Raw genomic sequence first — 23,646 nt, 5'->3', positions numbered from 1 at the left:
GTGTTTTGAAATCATATCTGTGCTGCATCCCTTCCAGGGATGGAGGGGACATAGTGACTCTTTGAAATCATGAGGATGCCATGCAGAACAGTCATTTTTACCTGTTTGTCATCAGTTATATCAAATTATGTCATTCTTAAAGTTGTAAATTAGTTTTGCAATTTGAGAGAATGGAAAGTGAATGGAATATAACACTTTTGAAATGATAAAATTATACTGATGGAGAACATATGTGTGGTTGCCGGGGGTTAGGATTGGGATGGGTAGCACACAGAAGTTTCTTTTTGCTAACAGAACAATTCTGTATCCTGATTGCAGTGGTGATTGCACGAATCTCTACGTGTAATAAAATTGCATAGACATATGCACCCCCAAAAATGTGTGTGTGTGTAAAAATTGGTGAAATCCAAGTAAGGTCTGTAGTTTAGTTAATAGTATTGATCAGTGTCAAATTCCTGGTTTTGATAATACTCTATGATCACATAAGATGTTATTATTGGGAGAAATTAGGTGAAGGGCACAGGGGAATCTCTGCAATATTTTTGCAACTTCTTGTGAGTCTATAATTATTTCACAATAAAAAGCTTTTTTTAATGGAAAAGTGTCATATAAGCAGATAAATGTAAAGTTTAGGTGCGATGAGTCTATACACTGGGAATATCTGGCCTTCGATATTGTTGCCTCAGTAACTAGAAATCTCGTGGCTTCACATTAATTGTGAATGACTTAGGCTTTGGACAGAGTTTAGGACATGGTATGCTGCCGTCTTATAAGGGAAAAGGCTCTGATGTTCTGTAAAAAGGCAAAAAAATGCATCCTGACCTTATGTGTAGCTCTGTTATCTGTTTGTTTATACAAATAACATTTGTATAAATAATTCAAAAACTATTTGCTCTAAGCTCCTGCTTACCCACCAGACCTGCTAAACAAGTAGAGGGTAGGAGACTCATTTCATTCTTTTCTTCTCCCCCTTTACGTTCTGTCAGGGTTCTATTTGACAGTAAGAGAAGAAAAGAGAAATACTGTGAACCAGGTCATCCATAGATGGACAGCCTTGCTCTGACTAACAGAAGGTTGACTGTATCTTTCACTTCCCAAGCTACTCTACCACTTTCTGATACTTTTCTTCCTTCTCTCCACTTCTGTCTTAGGATTGATTCATTGTTGTCCTTCCTTTTCCATCAGCAGGTCTAGTGTGATGGTGTCACTGACGTTCTCATGTGTCTTCCCTCCTCCAGCTATCTTAATGACTTGGACCGCGTTGCCGACCCTGCCTACCTGCCTACGCAACAAGATGTGCTCAGAGTTCGAGTCCCCACCACAGGGATCATCGAGTACCCCTTTGACTTACAAAGTGTCATTTTCAGGTAGTACCTGAGTCCGTAAAATCCACTTGCCAGCTCTTCTGCCTTGAGCACATTTTGTGAACTCTGTGAATATTGAAACCATGTGTAGACTTTAAAACAGTATCACCTTTATAACAATTATTATCATTGGAGACACAAATGAAATAATGTGTCCCTGAAAGAGGAAGCAGAGGAAAGGTGTATGGGCAGCTTTCTTATTTCAGGTTAAATCACTGAGAAATCAGTGAATAGTTTGCTGGTGGTTAAAAGTTACTCAAACATTGGTCCAGACTAAAACTGGTTGGGAATCATTTTACCTATGAGGTCAATGTTTGTACATTGTACAAACTGTATTTTTACATGTAAAACATGTACATGTAAAAACTGTATTTTTACATTTGTATAAAGATATAAATTATCTTATAACCCTATTAATAGCAGAAATTACAGGTTGTCAGAAGCTTTCATGTTGTTTCCTCCAGGTCCTCTGGTACCAAGGTAGAATTTTTCAGTAGCAATAAGAATGCGGGCTGTTTTGTACTCCTAAAATGAGTTGCCTGAAAAATTTTAAAATACATCGTTTTGGAAATGGATTGATTAACCTAGTCTAAATTTACATAGGAAAATAGAATGAAAGTTTATTACTTTCTCCCTTACTGCTGCCATTCTTTCTGGGTAATACTTCAGCTGAAGTGGTCTAATTTTTTTTAAGATGAGAAAAAATAAACAAGACTGATGTACTTTCATTTAATCTCTTATTACACAGTCACTCAGACGTACTTTTAGTTAGAATACGAACCACATGGTACATGGAGAAATGAGGCCATATGAATATGTCTTTGGGTGCAGAGAGTTGAGTCCCTTGGGAGAGCCATCCATTTAAGACAACTACGTACAGTACAGGGTTGTGAAGTGGAAATGAAGGTAACTCCTGTGATGTAACTCTGCCATGTGACCCTGATGGGCAGGCCCTCCATCATTCCCTGCCAAAGCACTGTGTGTTTCATTCTGATCAATCTCTGCACCTGTGGTTACATCTGGCTGCCATACGCTACTCTAATGGACATAGCCATAAAGAGGGTGACACTTTGGAAATAATTTCTGAGCCTCGTTTTTTTCATCATTAAAATGGTTACATTAGATGATCACCAAGGCTCCCTGTAGCTCCAGCACTCTGGATTAAGTTTTGAGTTCATTGCGTTTAGAGATCTTTAACTTGAGACACCAAATTTCCTTCTGCTTATAACCATGTTAGAATATTTTCAGAAAACATAGAGCATTTCATGGAGATTTTCATCTCCTTTTTGCTTTATGATTACTGAAATCTGAAACCAGGTTACTGTTACATCTTGGGTTTTTCCCCTACATTTTGGGCACTAGCTTTTAAAGGACATTCTTTGGCACTTCAGTAAAAGTAATGACTTAGGAGAATAATTTCTTGCTACCATCAAAAACATCTTATAGGGTTTAGCATGACAGGATTTCATGGAATGAGGATTTTATATAAATGAGCATATTATTGACGTGACATCAGAGAAGAGCTAGCATTTTAATATTTCTAAAGACCTAAGAATTCTAGTTTTGATGTCTGTAGTTCATAGGTCTCCCTGGATCCATTGTTTTGCCCCTCAGATATCTGTTTCATAGGAAACTTTTCAAAGCAGTCACTGGAAGATTCTTGATTTCTTAGTTTAGGTTTGATCCTTAGAGGCAGGAAAATACCAGGAACAACTGCAGTTTTCAACAAACACTTAAAGAGCCCTACTCTCAAACTTTTATACCTAAAACTCTCATTTTCTGAAAATATTTTATCTTGTAAACATTGTGCACATTTTAGTCAAGTTATGGATTCAGCAATTTGAAGAAACTTGGATTCAGTACCAAGTTCTGCTAGATATTTTCTGTGTACACTAGCACTCAAATTAATTGATGCCAGTGTTGATTCATGAGCACCGAATTGATGTGTAAAGACAAGTCCTCGGTATAGTTCAAATGGTGGCCTCTTATAGCATCTTGATGTTTTATACATACCACTTCTAGCAGTTTAGCAACTTGACTTGTGCGTAAGGCTAATTGCACCATGTTACCCGATGTGATTGGACTGTCCCAAATTATAGTCAATCCTGGAAAGAAAACACAGCCCCCAAAGCTTACCTTCCTGATGAAGATCAGTGAGGTTTTGTTTGCAATTAGTTGAAGCATTACACACCCATGTTGAAATACATAGCATCTTACATCTTTTAAATGCATTTGTAGTCATTCCTAGTAGCTTCCTTGAGAAATACATGAGGATCTTCATTCTCATTTTATAGGAAGAGAAACTGAAGTCAGTATTTGCCATTAGAGCTGAACACAAATAAAACTCGTTTTGTTTCTGACTCTTCTGTGCTTGATTAAGTAAAACAGCCTTTTTCCTTGGCTTGGCACAGGATTTTTTTTTTTTTTTTTTTTACAAAATTATAATTTTTATGTATATCAGGTAACTTTCTAATTACTGCAATGAGTTATTACCCAGAATGTCTTGACTTTGATTGTTAGGTAACAGAAAATTAGTAGATGTTCAATAAGTGTTAATTGGATTGGTTTTGATGACCATTCTCTTCAGAGAGTAGGGTTCCTAAGTTTGTAAGTAAAGCTATATTTATATTGATATTTTTTATGTGCTATTAATATGAATATTATTAACCTTGCAGAATGGTCGATGTAGGGGGCCAAAGGTCAGAGAGAAGAAAATGGATACACTGCTTTGAAAATGTCACCTCTATCATGTTTCTAGTAGCGCTTAGTGAATACGATCAAGTTCTCGTCGAGTCAGACAATGAGGTGAGTGCTCTGTGGACGGATAAGTGATAGGGTATGGGGTAAACTGACTTCATTGCTTTCTTAACTGCTGATTTGGGAATTTTTTTAAATAACCCTGTGGTACTACGTGGTATACTCAGAACAGGAAGATGTTTGAGCAGGTCTGTGTGTCCAGGTCTAATTGGACCCTATGTGATACTTTTAACACTACGCGGAGGCTCTGAAAATGAAAATAACAAGGAAATCCCTAGGCTAATTGTCACATTATTTTATAGCCTTCTTCCTACAGGATGGAGTTGGGAGTGTTGGAGTGAGTCAGCCTGTTTTGTTCTGTTTTCATTTTGTTTAAATTGTTGTTTGTATGAGGGGTGGGTCGAAAAGAGTACTCAAAACCTCTCTTGGCAAATGTGAATGACTTTGCAGCTGGGCTCTGAATCAGTTTGTTCTGGAGCCAAGAAGTGTCCTAGTGATGTGGCCTTTCTGCTCTTATAGAATTCTATAGGCTACTGCATAACTTTGTCTCTACTAAGCACTGGGTGATTGACAAAGCATCCTTGATATGCCTGTCTGGAGAACTGATTCAGTGTTGTCATCTCCTCCCTATTGCATGAAATTCTAACAAGTATAAATATGGATTTTTAGGACGATAAAGGCTCCATGGTGAGTCAGAGTTGATTGTGGAGGATAATTAAGGGGCACAGAAAACCGTGACTTTGATCTGGAGTGCGGTGTGTATTGGGAGAATGGAGAAGACACCATTGTTATACTGTTAGAGGCAGAGTTTGCAGACTGACATGCCAATAGTAGATATTAAATTTCCTCCTAATAGGGTAGAAAATAAAGAGAAGGAAGTGAGTATCCCCAATAGCTGATTAAAATAAGATCTGGCATATTAAAATGTACTTCTAATTTTGTACAGTTTTTTGGGTACATAAGAATTCTGGCTTCTCCTTTTAAATATTTTATTTTTCTGCAGGTATTAATATCTCTTAAAATACATATCAAGTCCTACATAGCATTTTTTTTGTATGTAGGACTGATGAAGAGTTATGAACCAATATCCCATATAGAGCTGAGTTACCTATTCATGCATTTCAAATGTTTCCTGGGTTACAAGTATATGGGCTTTTGAACCAAAGAAGTTCTTTTTTTTGTTGTTCATGTATATCTTGCTATTTAAGGGACTTCTTTTTAACAATGAGGTTTATCAGCCATTTGCCCTCTGTAGCCGTAATGCAAAGTGCCTGAAAAGCATGCTAAGATATATGAGAATCAGTTATCACACTTTGAGTTAAGCAGTTACCATCAGAATTTGAGCTATGACATCTCTATACATATTTTTATATCTGTTAGTTGTTCCATAATCTTTGGGTATAGTATTTTAAACATACTATATATCTTGGAAGCATATGACAACATTTTTTATTTCTTTGAATGTTGAATCAAGACAAAAAATATTTTGAGCGCTCATCTACTATGTGCTGGATACCAGGGTATCTAAAGAGATACAGAAATGGAAAAAAAAAATCAACATTGTCGTAAAGGACCTCAAAAAAGAGGGATGCTTTTGTCAAAATAGAGAGTCCGAGAGAAGGAAGGCCTTAGTTATAAAGGTCATCATTTCTTTTCTTTAGTTTGCTGTCCAGTGAAATAAAATTTAAGACATTTTCAACTGCACAGAAGTTGTAAGACGCATGCATAATTTTATTTCTTATGTCACTGTTTACATATAGCTAGAGGAAAACAAGTGTTTATCAATACACATTTTATGTGAGATAAAGGCATTCTATTTATAAAGAAATATATTTTGTGATTTAATGCTAATCGGTTTACCACTTTAAAATTTGCAACTCATCAGCTAATTCTAGCACATAAATCCAGTTAAAGTTTCCACAGAATGAAAGTTTCCACAGTAACTCGCCATTCAATGTATAAGCAGTACACACATCTAAAAATACATCAGTTTCTTTGATTCCTGTGGCGATGCCTTATGCTACAAATTAAAATAATAACTCTATTATTGTTCATTAGGACTCCCTAACCACTTGTGAATATTTTTAAAGCCTACCTTGTAATTTTATGGTGTTCTTTTCAGATATCAGGCAGATATCACTCAAGCCTGATGGTAGTATTGGAGATGATCTTAAACATAATAAGAAAAAAATACTGCTCATTAATTTCTTCATCCATGTTAGCCATAGTCATCCCTGCTGGTAATTAGGAAACACTGTCAAAAGTATTTTTTAATGTCAGGATGTAGTCCATTATTCTTTTTTCTTTTCCTGTTATAATAATATATGAAAATGTCATTGCCTCTCTACTTTCTTAAATCATTAAAAAAACTCAGAACTATAGAATTCTACTTTCCCCACATTTTCAGGATTTGGTGAGACAAAGCTGGAATAGACTCCTAAAACATTTTGTTCTTGGTTTTGAAATCTGATGTTCATAACTTTAATCCAAAGCAGACTTTGTTGTACTTCCCTTGATATATATTCGTGAGAAAAACCTGGAAATGGATACTGACAGTCTCCCTTTTATCTTGGGGAACTGTGGAAAATACATTGCAGACCACAAGCAAAAGCAGCTAAGGGAAGTATTTTATTTTAGATTATTGCTTTGGCTTTTATTATGTATTAATCTTCAAAATTTTTATGTAGATGTGCTTTTGTCTGTCTAGATTCTCAGCCTCCCAAGAGTTTGGGGAATGAATTTCTTTCTTTTTTTTTTTTTCCTCCAAAGAAGGAAATATGTTATCAAATAGTGGGTGAGCATAATCAGGGTTGTAAAGCTGTGTTGATTTACATATTCCTTCGATGCTGTCTTGGTTTCCCTTTGATAGCACACCAGCACGGAGCCAGTTACTCTGCTGTAATGCTTTCACGCGTACATTATTTCAGTACCCCTGAGAGCCAGAGCACACAATAAGGCATTCACATAACATATTTCAGCTCATCAGTGTGTATCCAGATTCTGTCTTTTTTAGTCCTTGTTTTTTGTGGTTCTCTGTTACATGAGTATCTGAGCACTAATACAAACTTGTTTCTCAGATATTGACTCAGGGACTGTCTTACAGACCAAGCTTTTTATAGAATCCCAAGGACTTAGGCCCCTTTTCTCCGAGGTTTCCTTTTTGAATGTATGCTTCTAACTTACCTTAATTCTTTTGAAATGGTCACAAGCAATTAGGTTTTAGTTTTATTAAAATATCGAGATAGTTCCCTGTACCCCAGGTCCTCCTTTGAACCAAGATGGATTCCCATAAACATTTATCCTTCAAATCTGATTCTTGGAGTTGCTCGATTGATTTAAAAAAGAATAATAAAAGGAGAGAGTAGACATTTATAATACCTTAGCGCTTTATGCCTATTCAAAACTTGCTTAAACCATTACTTATTTGAATCTCACCAGCTGACCTCCCGTGAAGTGAGAAGATCAGGTTTGCTGAGGATACAAGAATGGAGAGATTAAGGCCCATGGCCCAGGTCACTCAGGGCCCCCATTCCTCCCATTCTAGACCAGCTTTCTTTCCCCTGCTTCACAGTGTCTTCCAGAAGTTAGGGATAAACTGAGAGGAAAAGCAAGAGGAACTGTTAAAGGTGGCCAAGAACATAGAGGTAGAATGAAAATCCTGACCTTGCAGGAGTTGAAACCCCTCTTCTCCACCTCTAAGCTCTTGTTATACTCACATGAGACCAGCCAGAGACCCTTTACCAGTAATTAAACTAGATTAAAACAAATAATCTAAAATACGTATTTCCTTCAGATATTTCTCCTCTACTAAGTTTTAAAATGAAGCCATTTTGAAGTTATTCAGCTGCAACCAGAGTCTGAACATTTTCTTTAAAAGTGTGAAACATGTACTTTGTTCTGCTCTAAAAACTTCAAGTGAAGTTTGGGAATTTTTTCTCTAGATAAAATTCAGCTCTAGGGGGAGGAAACTGACTAAAAATTGAGGAGAAGAAATTTGAACTCCAAAAGAGCGAGCTTAGGTTAAGATATCCGGTCTCAATGGGATTGGTTCTAGCCCTCCTTTATTGACTCTTAATCAAATTATGAAATCAGAAACTACATCTTGCCCCTCAGTCTTTAGTGTACGACTCAGAGTCATGGCCTGATTAACAAGAATATTCCTGAAAGGCGCCCTACTTTTTTTATATTTAACCCCTTTCCCATTTCCTCATTCCTTTGTTCGTTTTCAGCCACTGTTTCTTTTCTAAACTCCTTTCCACACCCTTTTCATTAGCTGGCATTTCTGTTTGCTCATTATTTTACTCCTCCTTAATTGCTTTGTTCTCAATGCTTGAAGGAAGCCAGAAGGAAGTATTCTGATCACCATTTATGAGTCTGAACCAGAGACCTGCACTTAGTGCTGGTAAGCGTGTGGGGAAGCAGACACACAGGGACACCTTTTGTGTGAATGTATATTGGAAGTCTTTTGAAGACTATATGGAACCCATATTAGTGTAATCTGTGCAATAGTTTTTTTTTTTGAAGATGAATTATATGAAAAAGATTGCAAAGTAGTATATTTGGTATAATCTGATTTCTGTAATCACAACAAATTACATATATACACTTGTTATAGGGAAGGTTATTAGCACACCCACCTCCCCCCCCCCCAAAAAAAAAAAAAAGAAAACGGAAGATTTTCTACCAGGACCAAAGTGTAAAGCGTGATTGTCATTGTTGCTAGGTGATGGCATTACAAATACGTGAAATGATAATTTTTTTAAGTAAAATGAAGTAAGACTTCAGGCTGGAACTTTAGCTCTGCTGTTTACCAACTTTGTCCATTTTTCTTTTGAATTTTCCATCTTTATTTTTACTGATTTGTGGGAGTTCCTTACACTCTTGGATGTGAACCTTTTGTCATGTGTACTGCAAACATCTTCTTCCACTTTGTAGCTTGCCATTTATTCTCTTAATGGTGCCTTTTGATCTACAGAAGTTTTAAATTTTAATATAATAGAAATCTATCAGATTTTTCCTTTATATTATATGCCTCCGTGTGTGTGTGTACATAATCACATACACACAGTAGGATAAAATAAATCACCTGAAAAATCTGGATGAAAGGACAGTAAGGATTGGAGAGTGAGATGAAGAATTAAAATACAAATCAGGTACCTTTCCTAGTGGTAGTCCATAGATTTAGTCAAGTGTCTCTTAGCAACCAATAAAAGGAAGTAACCATGGTCTGTTACAAGATTCACTGTGTCTATATAAAAAGAAAAAGCTTCTCCTGGTACTGGGCCCTCCAAGTGACTATTCCCTAACTTTGTACAGAGATGCTGCAGGAGGTAGTAAGTTATATCCATGATGGTTCCCCTCCAGGAAGCCAAATACCAGAATCACGAGGCCTGTTTCTTAAGCTTCCTTCAGTGTAAGTTGGTGCCATAGTATCAAAGTTTGTGATGGGCCAGTAACATGGGGTCTAAACCCACAGCTTGATGTAAGAATAAAACTGAGAATAGCTAGGGAAGTGGATTTTGTTTACCCTTGTTTTTATTTCAGTGATACAGGAGACTATAAAATTATAGAGAACTTGAAATTTTTGACATATTTGCTTTAAATCTTTATTTTCACAGAAATAAAATGGTATAGATACAATCAAAGTCCTTGTGTAAACTTCCCTGATTCCTTTCTCTCCCTCCCCAGAAGAAGCCACTGGCCTCAAGTTAACATTTATCATTCCTAAGCATATTTTTTTCATGTTTTTACTATATACATATGTGTTGATAAGGAATATGTAATATTGGATTTTAAGTAGTATGCATGATTATAAATTTTATTATTATAAAATGATTTTATTTTGCATTTTGTCCTTTTTTTTAATTCAACATTGTTTTAGAGATTTTTTTCATGTTGCAACACATGGCTCTAATTCATTTATTTAGATCACCGTCTCATTCCATTATGTGAATATGCGCTACCATGTTTCATCTCAGCCAGCCAGGTTGTTTGTAATATGGATCACCTTTTCCTACCCTTGCCTGTTCTCTCCCTCACCCCAATCCCCAGTGGAGTTGTCTCTTTTTTCAGTTGATACATACGCAGTTTTAAGTAGTCTGGTTATTACTGTTTGCTGGTTATACATATAGAACTTATTGGTGTGTGGTTTGTCTTTTCACTTTATCTTATAGAAGAGTTTTCATTTTAATGTGGTCAGCTCACTCATTACCTTTATTGGTTGTATTATTGTATTTTCTTCAGGAATTACTTTTATTCCATAGAATATGAAGATCCATCCCATATTTTCTATTAAAACTTACAAGGTTTTTGCTTTTCCTAGGTTTTTTATACACCTGTAATTGATTTCTGTGTGTGATAGGAAGTAAAGATTTAATATATTCTTGCCGTATTTCTGTTCAGTTGATCCAATACCATGTATTGAATAATAAATCCGTCATCCATCTCCACTGCTGTTTTCTTACCTTTTTAATTATGAAAGATATATGAAAAGTACACAAATACAAAAAACGTGCAGAGCATTGGTTTATCGCAAAGCGTCTGTGCGTCCAAAACCCCTGTCAGGAAATAGAACATTGGAAGACCACTGAAGCCCTGCTAGTGCCCCTCCCCCAGCAGGTAACCACAGTTCTGTAAGGTAATCACTTCTTTGCTTCTCTCTTTAGTTTTAATGCTTAACTATGCATTCCTGAACACTATAGTTTTTACTAGTGTTTAACTGTTACACAAAGGGAATCAAATAGTGTGTTTTTTGACCTTTAAAAGCAGTATGCTATTTATATAAACCTTGGTGTCTGGCTTCTTTTGCTCAGTGTTATGTTTGTAAGGTATATATATTTTACATAACTCATTCATTTACATTGCCATATAGTATTCTGTTGCCTAAAAATACCACAATTTGTTTATCCATTTTACTAAGTATAGACTTTTCATGTATTTCCAGGATGGGAATATTACAAATAACGTTTCCGCGAATATTCATGTAAAGGTCCCTTGATGTACCTGGCTTTACATTTCTGTTGGCTGTATACCTAGGAGTAGAATTGCAGGCACATAGGGAATACATATCTTCAACTTTAGTAGATGAGGTTAAAGTATTTTCCAAAGTGAATGAACCAATTTACAGTCCTGCCAGCCATGTCAGAAAGTTCCTGTCACTTCCCATCTTTGCCAACCCTTGGTATTGTCAGTCTTTTTCATGTTAGCCCTTTCGGTGGCTAGAGAGCTGAGCTGCAGGTGCCTGTTTCCTTGGGCATACCCTCACTCCCAGTGCATAGCCTAGGACAAAGCAGTTATGGTTCACTAGAGCCTCATCCCCTCAGGCCTCTCAGCTGCCATCTCCAGAATCAGCAAATACCTCCGTGGGAAAGTGGCCCCAAAGCCTGGGCTCACTTCTCCAGACTTGTCCTTCCCCAAATTCTGACCTGGTATTTCTTCACTACTGTTTAGCACTCGAAGGACTTTAAGCAGATGTATTTTTTTATTTTGTTAGCTCATCTGGTAGTCCTTCTTCCCATCAATATTAATGACACTTGAGATGTGAGTCAAGTTTTATTACACACATGGGTCTTTTCTCTGGGCCCTCTGTTTGATTGATGTATTTACTACTCCTGTAGCAATATAAAAGTCATCAGATCAACAGTTTAGATATCTAGAGTATCAAGTCTACCTACCTTGTTGCTCTTCAGAATTTTCTTGGCTATTCTTGGTTTTTTAGTCTTTCATTTGAATTTTAAGATCAGCCTATCAAATACCAAAACACAAATTTGATTGGAATTTTAATAAATGTATAGGTAAATTTGAGGTTGGTTTCTCAACTTTACAGTATTGAATGTTACCATCCATAAATGTCACCATTTATTGTTTAGGACATTGCTTTTGTCATTGAAGTGGTCAATTTTTATAAATGTTCCACATGCACTTAAAATTGTGATTTCAAATTTTGGGGTGCAAGGTTCTAGCATTATGTCTGTTAAAATCACCCCGTTCCCTCTTCCCCAAGGGTACTATTTTGACTTCTAACACCGTAGATTAATTTTGCGTATTTTGAACTTCATATAAATGAAAGTAAATGAATTCTTTTGTGTTACCTTCTTGTGTTCAGAATAAGTTTATTAGATAAATCCATGTTGTGTAGCTTCAGTTTTTCATTTTTATTACTTTATATTATTCAATTAAATGAATATACAACAATTTATTTTTCCATCCTATTTTTGATGGACATCTGCGTGGTTTTCTCTTCGGGACTCTTATGAATAATGCTGATATGAATATTCTTTTCATGTTTTTTGCCTTATATGTGCCTGATTTTCTCCTGATTAGAGTTCACAGGGAATGTATATGTTCAACTGTACTAGATACTGCCTATATTCATTTTCTAGGGCTGCTGTAACAGATCACCATAAATTTGGTGGGTTACGACCACAGACATTTATTGGCTCATAATTCTGGGGGTTAGAAGTCCAAGGTATCAGCAGGGCTGAAATCCCTCTGAAGGCTATAGGGGGGAGGATCCCTTCTTTTTCTCATCCAGCTTCTGGTGACTGTGGGCATTCCTTCTGGTTACATAGCTCCAGTCTCTGTCTCTGTCTTCACATGACCTTCTTGTCTGTGTCTTTGTCTTCTCCGCTGTCTCTTAAAAGGACTCCTGTCATTGGATGTAGGGCCCAGTAGATAATCCAGAATGATCTCATCTAAAAATCCTTAACTTAATTACATCTGCAAAGACTTTTTCCAAATAAGGTTGCATTCACAGGTTCTAGGGGTTATGGCATGGACATACCTTTTGAGGGGTCACCATTCAACCGACTACACTACCAGTTTGAACTTTGAAAACAGTTTACACTTCCACCAACAGTACATGTGTGTTCCTGTTGACCAATATCCTTGCTAACAAAGATATATATGGTCAGCTTTTCAATTTTAATCATTATAATGGGTGTGTAGTAGCATCTCACTGTGGTGTCAATTTGCATTTCCCTGATTATAATGAGACTGAGTTCTTTATGTATTTCTTTACCATTGGGTGTCCTCTTTTTGAAGTGCCTATTTGATTCTATTGCCAGTTTTCTATTGATCTGACTTTTTGGAAAAACATTATTAACATAGAGTCCTTTTTTTTTTTTTTTTTTTAAAGAAATCAGTTGTGGGTTTTTTTGAATTTTTTATTTATTTTTGGATGCGTTGAGTCTTCGTTGCTGTGAGCAGGGGCTACTCTTCGTTGCGGTGCTCTGACTTCTCATTGCAGTGGCTTCTCTTGTTGCGGAGTACGGGCTGTAGGCACACGGGCTTAGTAGCTGTGGCTTGGAGGCTCTAGAGCGCAGGCTCAGTAGTTGTGGAGCACGGGCTTAGTTGCCCCACGGCACGTGAGATCTTCCCGGACCAGGGCTTGAACCCGTGTGCCCTGCGTTGGCAGGTGGATTCTTAACCACTATGCCACCAGGGAAGTCCCCATAGAGTCCTTTTTATATTCTTGATTCAAGCTCTTTGTATGTTATCTATATTGCAAATAACTTCTGCTACTCTGTGACTTGCTTTTTACTGCCTTAAATGGTGCGTTTTGGTGTGGCTCAGTTTATTGGTCTTTTAAACTTTGTCCTTTACATGTCCTCCTTAAGGAATTTTTCCTCCCAATTGTAGTGCGTAAGCATTTGTATTTTGGAAATGGACATTTTAACATGACATTTGCTATAAATTTTTTGGTTTTGAATTGTTACTTGCGTAGTTCCACCTTTATTTTGTTTACTCTAAATGCATATAAAAATTAAATGCTAATATTAACACCAGCATTTTAACATTATAAACATAAATAATTAACCACTAGCATGTGATTTTTCTTTGATACTGAAATCACTTGGAGAGCAACTACCCATTTATGTAATTTGGGAACGTTGGAAAATTTTTAAATATTTAAATTTAATTTAAATTAAACTTTTATTTTAAGGTATATATTTCTTTTAGATAAATAGAGCAAAAATATACCTGTAAAGTAAAAATTGCATACATTGGCAGAGTCATTTGATATATGATATACAATCCTGTGTTATAAAAATATTTTGTATACAGAAATGAATCCCTGAAAAAAACGAAAAAAATGTCCTCTCGCTTTTGGGGGTGAAAAAAATAAAGCCATCTGAAAAACAGTGTGTAGGGTTTTTTTTTCCCCTCACTGACTGAGGTGTTTTTTTGTTTGTCTGTTTTTTTTGTTTTTATTTAATATCCCACTTTGGTTGTAAACTTGTCTATATTTTAAATTCCACACTTATATTTTGAGACTTCATTATTATGTACATTATAAGTTTGAAATTTTTGCATATTCCTGTTGAATTATTCTTTTTGTCATCAAGATTTTTTTCTTACGTCAGAAATGTTCTTTGCTGAAATAAAGCAGTTATGCAAGAAGCAAACCAGAAGTGCTAGTGTCCTGCTTTTCAGTCTGGGTGAGTCCACAGACGAGGCTCAGTGTTTTCATAAGAGATGGGGACTGCGCAGTAGGAAGTCAGTTGGTAGCAGCAAACTGGGTGAGGGCAGCAGGGTGAGGGCGGCAGTGGACAGACTATACACACTTGCGGGAGACTTGCTGAACGGGTGACTCACTTGGGAAGGAAAGAGTATTTCAGAAGCGGAGTCCAGCCATACAGGAAGTAGAAAAGATTCAATTGAAAAATAGTAGAAGAGATTAAACAGCCTATTGAGATTTAATTCATAAAATATCGAATTCACCCTCTTAAAGTGTGCACATCAATGGATTTTAGTATATTCACTGAATTGGACAAAATCACTACTATCTAATTGGGTTTTTTTTTTTTTTGATTTGTTTGTTTTTCATTCTTTTTCAAATTCCTTTCACTTTTAGATTGTTATGTAATATTGAGCAGAGTTCCCTGTGCTATACAGTAGGTCCTTGTTGGTTATCCATTTTAAATATAGCAGTGTGTACATGTCAGTTCCAAACTCCCTAACTATATATATATATCTGGAGAAAAACATGGTTCAAAAGGATACATGCACACCAGTGTTCATTGCAGCACTGTTTACAATGGCCAAGACGTGGAAGCAACCTAAATGTCCATCAACAAAGGAATGGATAAAGAAGATGTGGTACATATATACAATGGAATATTACTCAGCCATTAAAAAGAATGAAATAATGCCATTTGCAGCAACATGGATGGACCTAGAGATTGTCATACTGAGTGAAGTAAGTCAGAAGTATGATATCGCTTATATGCGGAATCTAAAAAAAAAATAATACAAATGAACTTATTTACAAAACAGAAACAGACTCACAGACTTAGAGAACAAACTTATGGTTACCGGGGGGAACGGTGGGGGGAAGGGATATTTAGGGAGTCTAATTGTTTTTTATATATAAAGAGACAATTTTTTTAGAGCAGTTTTAGGTTCACAGCAAAATTGAGCGAAAAGTACAGCAATTTCCCCCATGCGTGTGTAGCTTCTCCCATTATCATCATCCTAACAAGGGGTTTGTTACATCTGGTACATTTGTTACAATCAGTGAACCTACACTGACACTTGATTATCACTCAAAGTCCATAGTTTACTTTAAGGTTCACTCTTTCTGTTGTGTAGTGTATGGATTTTGAAAAATGTATAATGACATGTATTCACCATTGTGGTATCATGGGTTTTACGTTTTCCAAATGTCCTACGTTGGAATTATACAGAATGTAGACTTTTCATATTGGCTTCTTTCACTTATTAACATGCATTTAAGATTCCTCCGTGTCCTTTTATGTCTTGATAGCTCATTTCCTTTTAGTGCTGAGTAATACTCCATTGTCCGGATGTACCGCAGTGTATTATTCTGTTCACCTACAGCAGGATATCTTGGTTGCTTCCAAGTTTTGGCAATTATGAATAAGGCTGCTATCAACATCCATGTCCAGGTTTTTGTGTGTACATAAGTTATCCACTCCTTTCGACAAATACCAACAAGTGCAATTGCTAGATCATATGATAAGAGGGCGTTAAGTTTTGTAAAAAACTACCAAACTGGCTTCCAAAGTGGCTGTACCGTTTTTGCACTCCCACCAGCACTGAATGAAAACTGTTGCTGCACACCCTCCCCAGCATTTGGTGTTGTCAGTGTTCCAGATTTGGGCCATTTTCATTGGTATGTAGAGATATTTCTTTATTTTAATTTGCATTTCCCTAATGACATATGGTATGGAGCATCTTTTCGTATGCTTAGTTGTCATCTGCATATCTTCTTTGGTGAGCTGTTCAGGTATCCATTTTTTCATCTGGTTGTTAGTTTTCTTACTGTTGTATTTTAAGAGGTTTTTGTATATTTTGGATAACAGTTTTTATCAGTTATATCTTTTGCAAATATTTTCTCCCAGTCTGTAGCTTGTCTTCTCATTCTTTTGACATTGTCTTTTGCAGAGTAGTCTTTAATCTTAATGTAGTCTAGTTGATCAATTATTTCTTTCATGGATTGTGTATTTGGTGTTGTAGCTAAAGCACCATTGCCATACCAAGGTCATCTAGATTTTCATCCTAGATTTTCATAGTTTTGCATTTTACATTCAGGTCTGTGATCCATTTTTTAGTTCATTTTTGTGAAAGATCTGTGTTTAGAGTCTTTTTTTTTTTTAATATATGGATGTCCAGTTGTTCCAGCAACATTTGTTGTAAAGACCGTCTTTTCTCCATTTTATTGCCTTTTTTCTTTTATCAAAGATTAGTTGACCGTAATTATGTGGGTCTATTTCTGGGTTCTCTATTTGTTCTTTCACCAATACCGTCTTGATATGACAGCTTTATAGGTAAGATTTGAAGTCCAATAGTATCAGTCCTCCAACTTTATTCTCCTTCTTCAATATTGCGTTGTCTATTCTGGGTCTTTTGCCTCTCCATATAAACTTTAGAATCAGTTTGTTGATATCAGTTTGTTGTGATTTTGACTGGGATTGTGTTGAATCTGTAGATCAAGTGAGGAAAAACTGACATCTTGATATTATTGAATCTTCCTATCTGGGAACATGAAATAGCTCTGCATTTATTTAGTTCTTTGATTTCTTTCATCAGAGTTTTGTAGTTCTCTTCATTTAGATCTTGTACATATTTTGTTAGATTTACACCTATGCATTTCATTTTTTTCCTCCTAATGTAAATGATATTGTGTTTTTAATTTCAAATTCCATTTGTTCATTACTGGTATATAGGCAAGTGACCTTGTATGCTGTATTAACCTTGTATGCTGCATTAACCTTGTGTGCTGCAACCAGCCTGTAGTCACTTCTTAGTTCCAGGATTTTTGTCATCACTTCTCTCAGACTTTCTATATAAATGATCATGTCATCTGTGAACAAACAAAAGTTTTATTTCTTCCCAAATTATATACTTTTTATTTCCCTTTCTTACCTTATTGCATTAGGTTGGACTTCCACTACAGTACTGAAAAGTAGTGGTGGGAGGGAACATTCCTGCTTTGTTCCTAGTCTTAGCCAGAAAGCTTCTAGTTTCTCATGAGGTTAGCTGTAAGAGTTTTTCTTAGGTGTTCTCTATCAAGTCAAGGAAGTTCCCCGTTGTTTCCAGTTTTGCTGAGAATTTTTATGGTGAATGGGTGTTGGATTTTGTCAAATGCTTTTTCTGCATCAATTGATAGGATCATGTGACTTTTCTTTTTTTGCCCATTGATGTGATGGATGTCATTCATTGATTTTCAGATACTGAACTATCCTTTCATACCTGGAATAAATCCCCTTGGACATGGTGTGTGCAATTCTTCTTATACATTGTTGCATTTGATTTGCTCATGTTTGTTGAGGATATTTGTATCTAAGTTCATGAGAGATAATGGTCCATAGTTTTCCTTTCTTGTAATATCTTTTGTCTGCTTTTGATATTTGGGTACTGCTGTCGCATAGAATAAGTTAGGAAGTTTTTCCTCTGTTTCTGTCTTCTGGAAGAGATTATAGATAATTGGCATAATGTCTTCCTTAAACGTTTGGTAGAATTCGCTAATGAATCCATCTGGGCCTTTTGTTTTCTGATTTGGAAGGTTATTAATTGTTGATTCAATTTATTTATTAGATATAGACCTATTCAGATTGTGTATTTCTTCTTGTATAAGTTTTGGCAGATTGTATCTTTCAAGGAATTGATCCATATCATGAAGACTATCAAATTTGTGGGAATCACAGTGTATTCCTTTATTATCCTTGTAATGTCCATGGGGTCTGTAATAATGTCCCTTCTTTCATTTCTGATATTAGTAATTTGTATCTTCTCTTTTTTTCTCAGTTAGCCTGGCTATAATATTATTTCCTTTTGTCTACTTAAAATGGATTTGATTTCCTTTTCTTTTTCTAGCTTCCTAAGGTGGAAGCATAGATGATTGATCTTTCTTCTGTCTGATACCTTATATGTTCTTTCCTCTTTTCTATCATATGCACTCAATGCTATAAATTTCCCTCTAAGCACTATATTCTCTGCATCCCACAAAGTTTGATAATTTTTAATTTTCATTTAGTTCAAAATATTTTAAAATTTATCTTAAAATTTCTTTTTTCCCCTTCAGTGTGTTTTTTAATCTCTACATATTTTGGGATTTTCCAGCTATCTTTCTGTTATTGATTTCTGGTCTAATTCCATTGTGGTCTGAGAGCATACATGGTGTCATATCCTAAATGTATCAAGGTCTGTTTTATGACCCAAAATGTGGTCTATCTTGTGAAAGTTCCATGTGAGCTTGAGAAGGATTTCTGTTCTGTTTCTGTTTTTGGATGAAGAAGGCGATAGATGTTAGTAATATCCAGTGGATTGATGGTGCTGTTGAGTAACTATGTCCTTACTGATTTTTTGCCTGCTGGATCTGTCCATTTGTGATAGAAGGATGTTGAAGTTTACAAATACAATAGTGGATTTATCTCTTTTTCCTTGCAGTTATATCAGTTTTCACCTCACATATTGTGACACTCTATTTTTAGGTGCATGTACATTAAGCATTGTTATGTCTTCTTGGAGAATTAAGCCCTTTATCTTTATGTAATGTCCTTCTTTATTCCTCGTAACTTTCCTTGCTGTGAAGTCTGCTCTGTCTGAAATTAATATAGCTACTTCAGCTTTATTTTGACTAGTGTTAGTGTGGTACATATTTCTTCATCCATTTACCTTTAATCTACATGTGTCTGGATATTTAAAGTGACTTCCTTGTAGACAACACACAATTGGTCTTGTGTTTTGATCCACTCTTAATAATTCCTGTTTTTAAATTGGTATATTTAGACCAATAACATTTAAAGTGATTATCAATATGGTTGGATCAATATCAGCCATATTTGATACTGTTTTGCCCTTGTTCTTTGTTCCTATTTTTGTCTCCTTTTCTGTCTCTTACGGTTTTAATTGAACATTTTATATGGTTTCATTTTATCTTCTTAAACATATAGATTGTATATATATTTTTCACTTATTTTAGTAGTTGCAACTAGAGTTTGCAATATACACTTAAAACAAATACAAGTCCACTTTCAGATAACACTATACCACTTCACCAGTAGTGTGAGTACCGTATAATAACAAAATAATTTAATTCCTCCCTTGAGTCTCTTGTATCATTGCTGTCATTCATTCCACATAAGAATACATAAACATATATATAAGCATTCATAATCAAATACATTGTAGTATTATTTTGAACAAACTGTTCAAAATCAATTAAGAATAAGAAAAATGAAAGGTTTTATCTGACCTTCACTTATTCTTTTTCCATGTAGATCTGAGTTTCTGACCTACATCCTTTTCTTTCTCTCTAAATGATTTATTATTTCTTGCAAGGCATATCTACTGGCAGTAGGTTTTCTCAGTTTTTGTTTGTCTGAGAAAGTTGTTATTTTTCCTTCACTTTTGAGGGATAATTTCATAGGGTACAGAATTCTATGGTGGTCATTTTTTTCTCTCAACACTTTAAATATATCAGTGCACTCTGTTCTTGCTGACATGGTTTCTGAAGAGAGGTCAGATGTAATTCTTATCTTTGCTAATCTATAGGAGCTTTTTTCCCCTCTGGCTTCTTCTAAGATTTTTTCTTTATCTTTGATTTTTTGCAGCTTGAATATAATATGTCTACATGTTTCTGTTTGTTTTTTGATATTTATCGCCCTTAGTATCTGACATTAATTTGGGGAAATTCTCAGTCATTACTGCTTCAAATATTTCTTCTGTTCCTTCCTCTCTTTTTTCTCCTTTTTTATTCCCATTATGCGTATGTTACAACCCTTGCTCCCGTCATCCATATGTGCTTCTCTAAATCGAATTTTAAAGGTAAATCTGACCATTCTGTAATCATAGAACCGCAGTTGATGTGTGATAGTGCCTTTTTACCTGTTAGAAATGCAAAGATTAAAAAGAAAGAGGGATGTCGAGAAATAGACATTCTTATGTACCGCTGGTAGGAGGATAAATTGGTAAAATCTGCCAGTTGTATGGTAATTTGTAAAATCCTTTGAGGTGGTTATACCCTTTGATCCAGTTAATTCCACTGCTAGGGATTTATACTAATTGTTTAATTAGTTATAAGTCCCAAAGATATGTAGATGACAATCCATCACAGCATTGTATATAATTGTAAACAATTGAGAACAACTAAATTATTCAATAGTAGGAGATTGGCTAAAGAAGTCAGAGTATATCTAAAAAATAAAATACTATTTAGATACTGAAAATGATAATATGGATGTATAATTAATACTAGATAGAAAGTTGTTCATTATATATTGACATAAAGAAATAATTTCAAAATTACATGACTCCTAAAATCATTTTTAATGATTTATTACATTTTAATAGTTATTTTATTATTTAATATTTTAATGATCTAAACAAATTTTAAAATGCATCTTATTTTAACGATATAATACAGGTGTTTATTATAGATGCATACAAAATATCTGGAAGGTTAATGTAAAGCTGTTAGCAGGGATTATCTCTGAATGGGTGGATTAAGGGCAATTTTGTTTTTATGTTTCATTCATTTTCCTTATCTGCATTTTCTGGTGTTTTCCATGAACATATAAACTGTGTGGATTAAGAAATCAAAGACACTGGGGATTCCCTGGTGGTCCAGTGGCTAGGACTCTGTGCTTTCACTGGCAAGGGCCCAGGTTCAATCCCTGGTCGGGGAACTAAGATCCCTCAAGCCACACAGTATGGCCACAGCATAGATATTTCAAAAGTTTAAGAAGTCTTATTTTTTTTAAGTTTATCAATTAAATCTGATTTATATTTTTTAAGCTTTTTAGCCTGCTTTTCTTTTCCTAATTGCTTTAAGAAGCATAAAATGGAGGTGGAAGTGAATAGAGAAATAAGTACAAATGGCTAGTCAAAGAAGCTTAGCTGTATTAGAGAACATCCATTTTCTGTCAGTTTGTTGCAAATGTCTTCAAAACTGAGACAGCTTTTAGAGATAATGCAAATTAAGGAGTTCATTGAAGTAAGGGAGACAGTTTTATGAGGCTACGTTTTTATCTCAACACTTGTTTGTTCATATTAGATGGAGCAGATGCAGAGGGTTTAAAGCTCAAAAATAAATAAAAGCTCTACATTGTAGACGCTCAAAATGCTGTGAGCTCGAAGCCAGAAGAATCGGACCACTTCAATGGCCAAACTTAACCAGCTGGGATCTTTCTTGAGTACCACCTGACTCTCCCTTTTTTAAAAAAGAGAAGAATTTATCTTCTATCGGGGAATCTGCATTTTATAAAGCTTAAGATCATTATCTGTGGCTTTGCTGTTCTCTAGAAAAATAGCACATTTGATGGAATCCCAGACTCAGTATTTAATAGGAGGTCTGGATTGCATGAAATTTTCTTCAAAGAGATTAGATTAAGATTGCGAGGCAAAGCAGCCATTGTCTACATTTCTTCTGCTGCCTTAGTTAAATCTGCTACAGTGACATCTCCAATATGTTTTCACCAATGAGACAATGAAGAAGTGAATGAAAGCAATAATTTTTTGAATTGTCAATTCCCATGATGTGAATTGTGACTTTAAAAAAGGTAGAAGAGAACAGAGATTTCTTTTTAAAGGACATTGGAAAACAGTCCTTGAAGAAGCAACAGGGAAGTAGGAAGTAGAAAGAGTCCTGGTTTAAATTGCAACTCCACCCATTTCAAGCTGGGTAATCTCCCCCACCCACCTCCGGTCTTCATTGCTGCATGCGGGTTTTCTCTAATTGTGGTGAGTGGGGCTACTCTTCATTGTGGTGCACAGGCTTCTCATTGCGGTGGCTTCTCTTGTTGCGGAGCACAGGCTCTAGGCACACAAGCTTCAGTAGTTGCAGCATGCAGCCTCAGTAGTTGCAGCTCATGGGCTCTAGGGTGCGTGGGCTTCAGTAGTTGTGGCACATGGGCTCAGTAGTTGTGGCTCTTGGGCTGTACAGCGCAGGCTCAGTAGTTGTGGCACATGGGCCTAGTTGCTCTGCAACATGTGGGATCTTCTCAGACCAGGGATCGAACCCATGTCCCCTGCATTGGCAGGCGGATTCTTAACCACTGTGCCACCAGGGAAGTCCCTCAAGCTGGGTGATCTTGAACAAATTAGTATCCCCGTGTCTCCCCTTTAATGTACAAAATGAGGATATTATTTGTCTCAGGGTGTCATGAGTATTATTAAAATAAGTAACATGTAAACTTACTGGAGCACATAGATATCTATTCAGTAAATGATAGATATATATAATTCATATTATCGATAATTCTAATGGTGAAAGAAATGCTGTTATAACTTTTATTTCTAAGTATCATCATCAGTGGTTAATTCAGTAGAGAAGAATTCTTTAAGAGAACTCTTTGATTTGACATTTATGCCTTATAACCAGAGTAATAGGCCTAATTGATATTTGTTCAATAAGATAAAAACATGATAAAAAGTGTTATTTGTGCACATGCTAAAAAAAATAGCTTTCGTTTAAGAAAATTCCTTTCAGAATTACAGAAGGAAAAGGTTTTAAAATGCAAAAAAGAGGAACTGAAGTCAGTATGGCTTTTAAGATACAGCTATTCATTTTCATAACTTATTTGTTATTTGCTTAGAGATTTTGTTTATCATAGTGTTTGTATTTGTTATTAGTTTGGAGTTGAAAAAAGAGAAAAATTCTTGCACACTAGCTCAAACACATAGTGGCTCATGCAACTGGGAAGCTGCCTTAGAGGCTCCTTGAACCAGGGATTTGGTTGGGAATCTGTCTCTTTTTTTCTCCTCAAACAGCCCCGAATCGCATCTTTCCAGCTTAGCAACCCAAGAGAAAGTGGGAGTTTCCACTCCAGCTCAAAATTGAAAATCTCAGGGAATGGCTGATGTATTACGTTGACTGTCTCAGTGTAAGTTAACATTGACCTAGTAGTCAGAGGCAAATTGGATTGCCAGAAGACTGAGGTGTGTGGAGGAGAATACACCTGGCAGAGTAAAAACAATAGCCACTGTAACAGTGTTTTCAAATTGTGATTTTAGTACAGTGAGTTGGAACCATTATTGGGTTGTGAATTCCGTATGGTGA

General features: G+C 35.7%; 1 protein-coding gene across 1 annotated transcript in view; it reads left to right on the top strand.

Annotated features, from left to right (window-relative positions):
- The window catches only part of GNAQ (G protein subunit alpha q), a 289,672-nt gene that overhangs the window by 218,688 nt on the left and 47,338 nt on the right, over positions 1-23,646 (top strand). Inside the window, exons 4-5 of the mRNA XM_029202711.1 lie at positions 1,239-1,367; positions 4,040-4,169. Coding sequence (XP_029058544.1) covers positions 1,239-1,367; positions 4,040-4,169 — 259 coding nt within the window. The remainder of the gene's footprint in view (positions 1-1,238; positions 1,368-4,039; positions 4,170-23,646) is intronic.

This window comes from Monodon monoceros, unplaced genomic scaffold (genome assembly GCF_005190385.1).
Source record: "Monodon monoceros isolate NGI ecotype Baffin Bay Population unplaced genomic scaffold, NGI_Narwhal_1 Super_Scaffold_5, whole genome shotgun sequence".
Classification (NCBI taxonomy): Eukaryota; Metazoa; Chordata; class Mammalia; order Artiodactyla; family Monodontidae; genus Monodon; species Monodon monoceros.
Note: the sequence above shows the minus strand (reverse complement) of the source record. Positions and strands in the feature narration are given on the sequence as shown.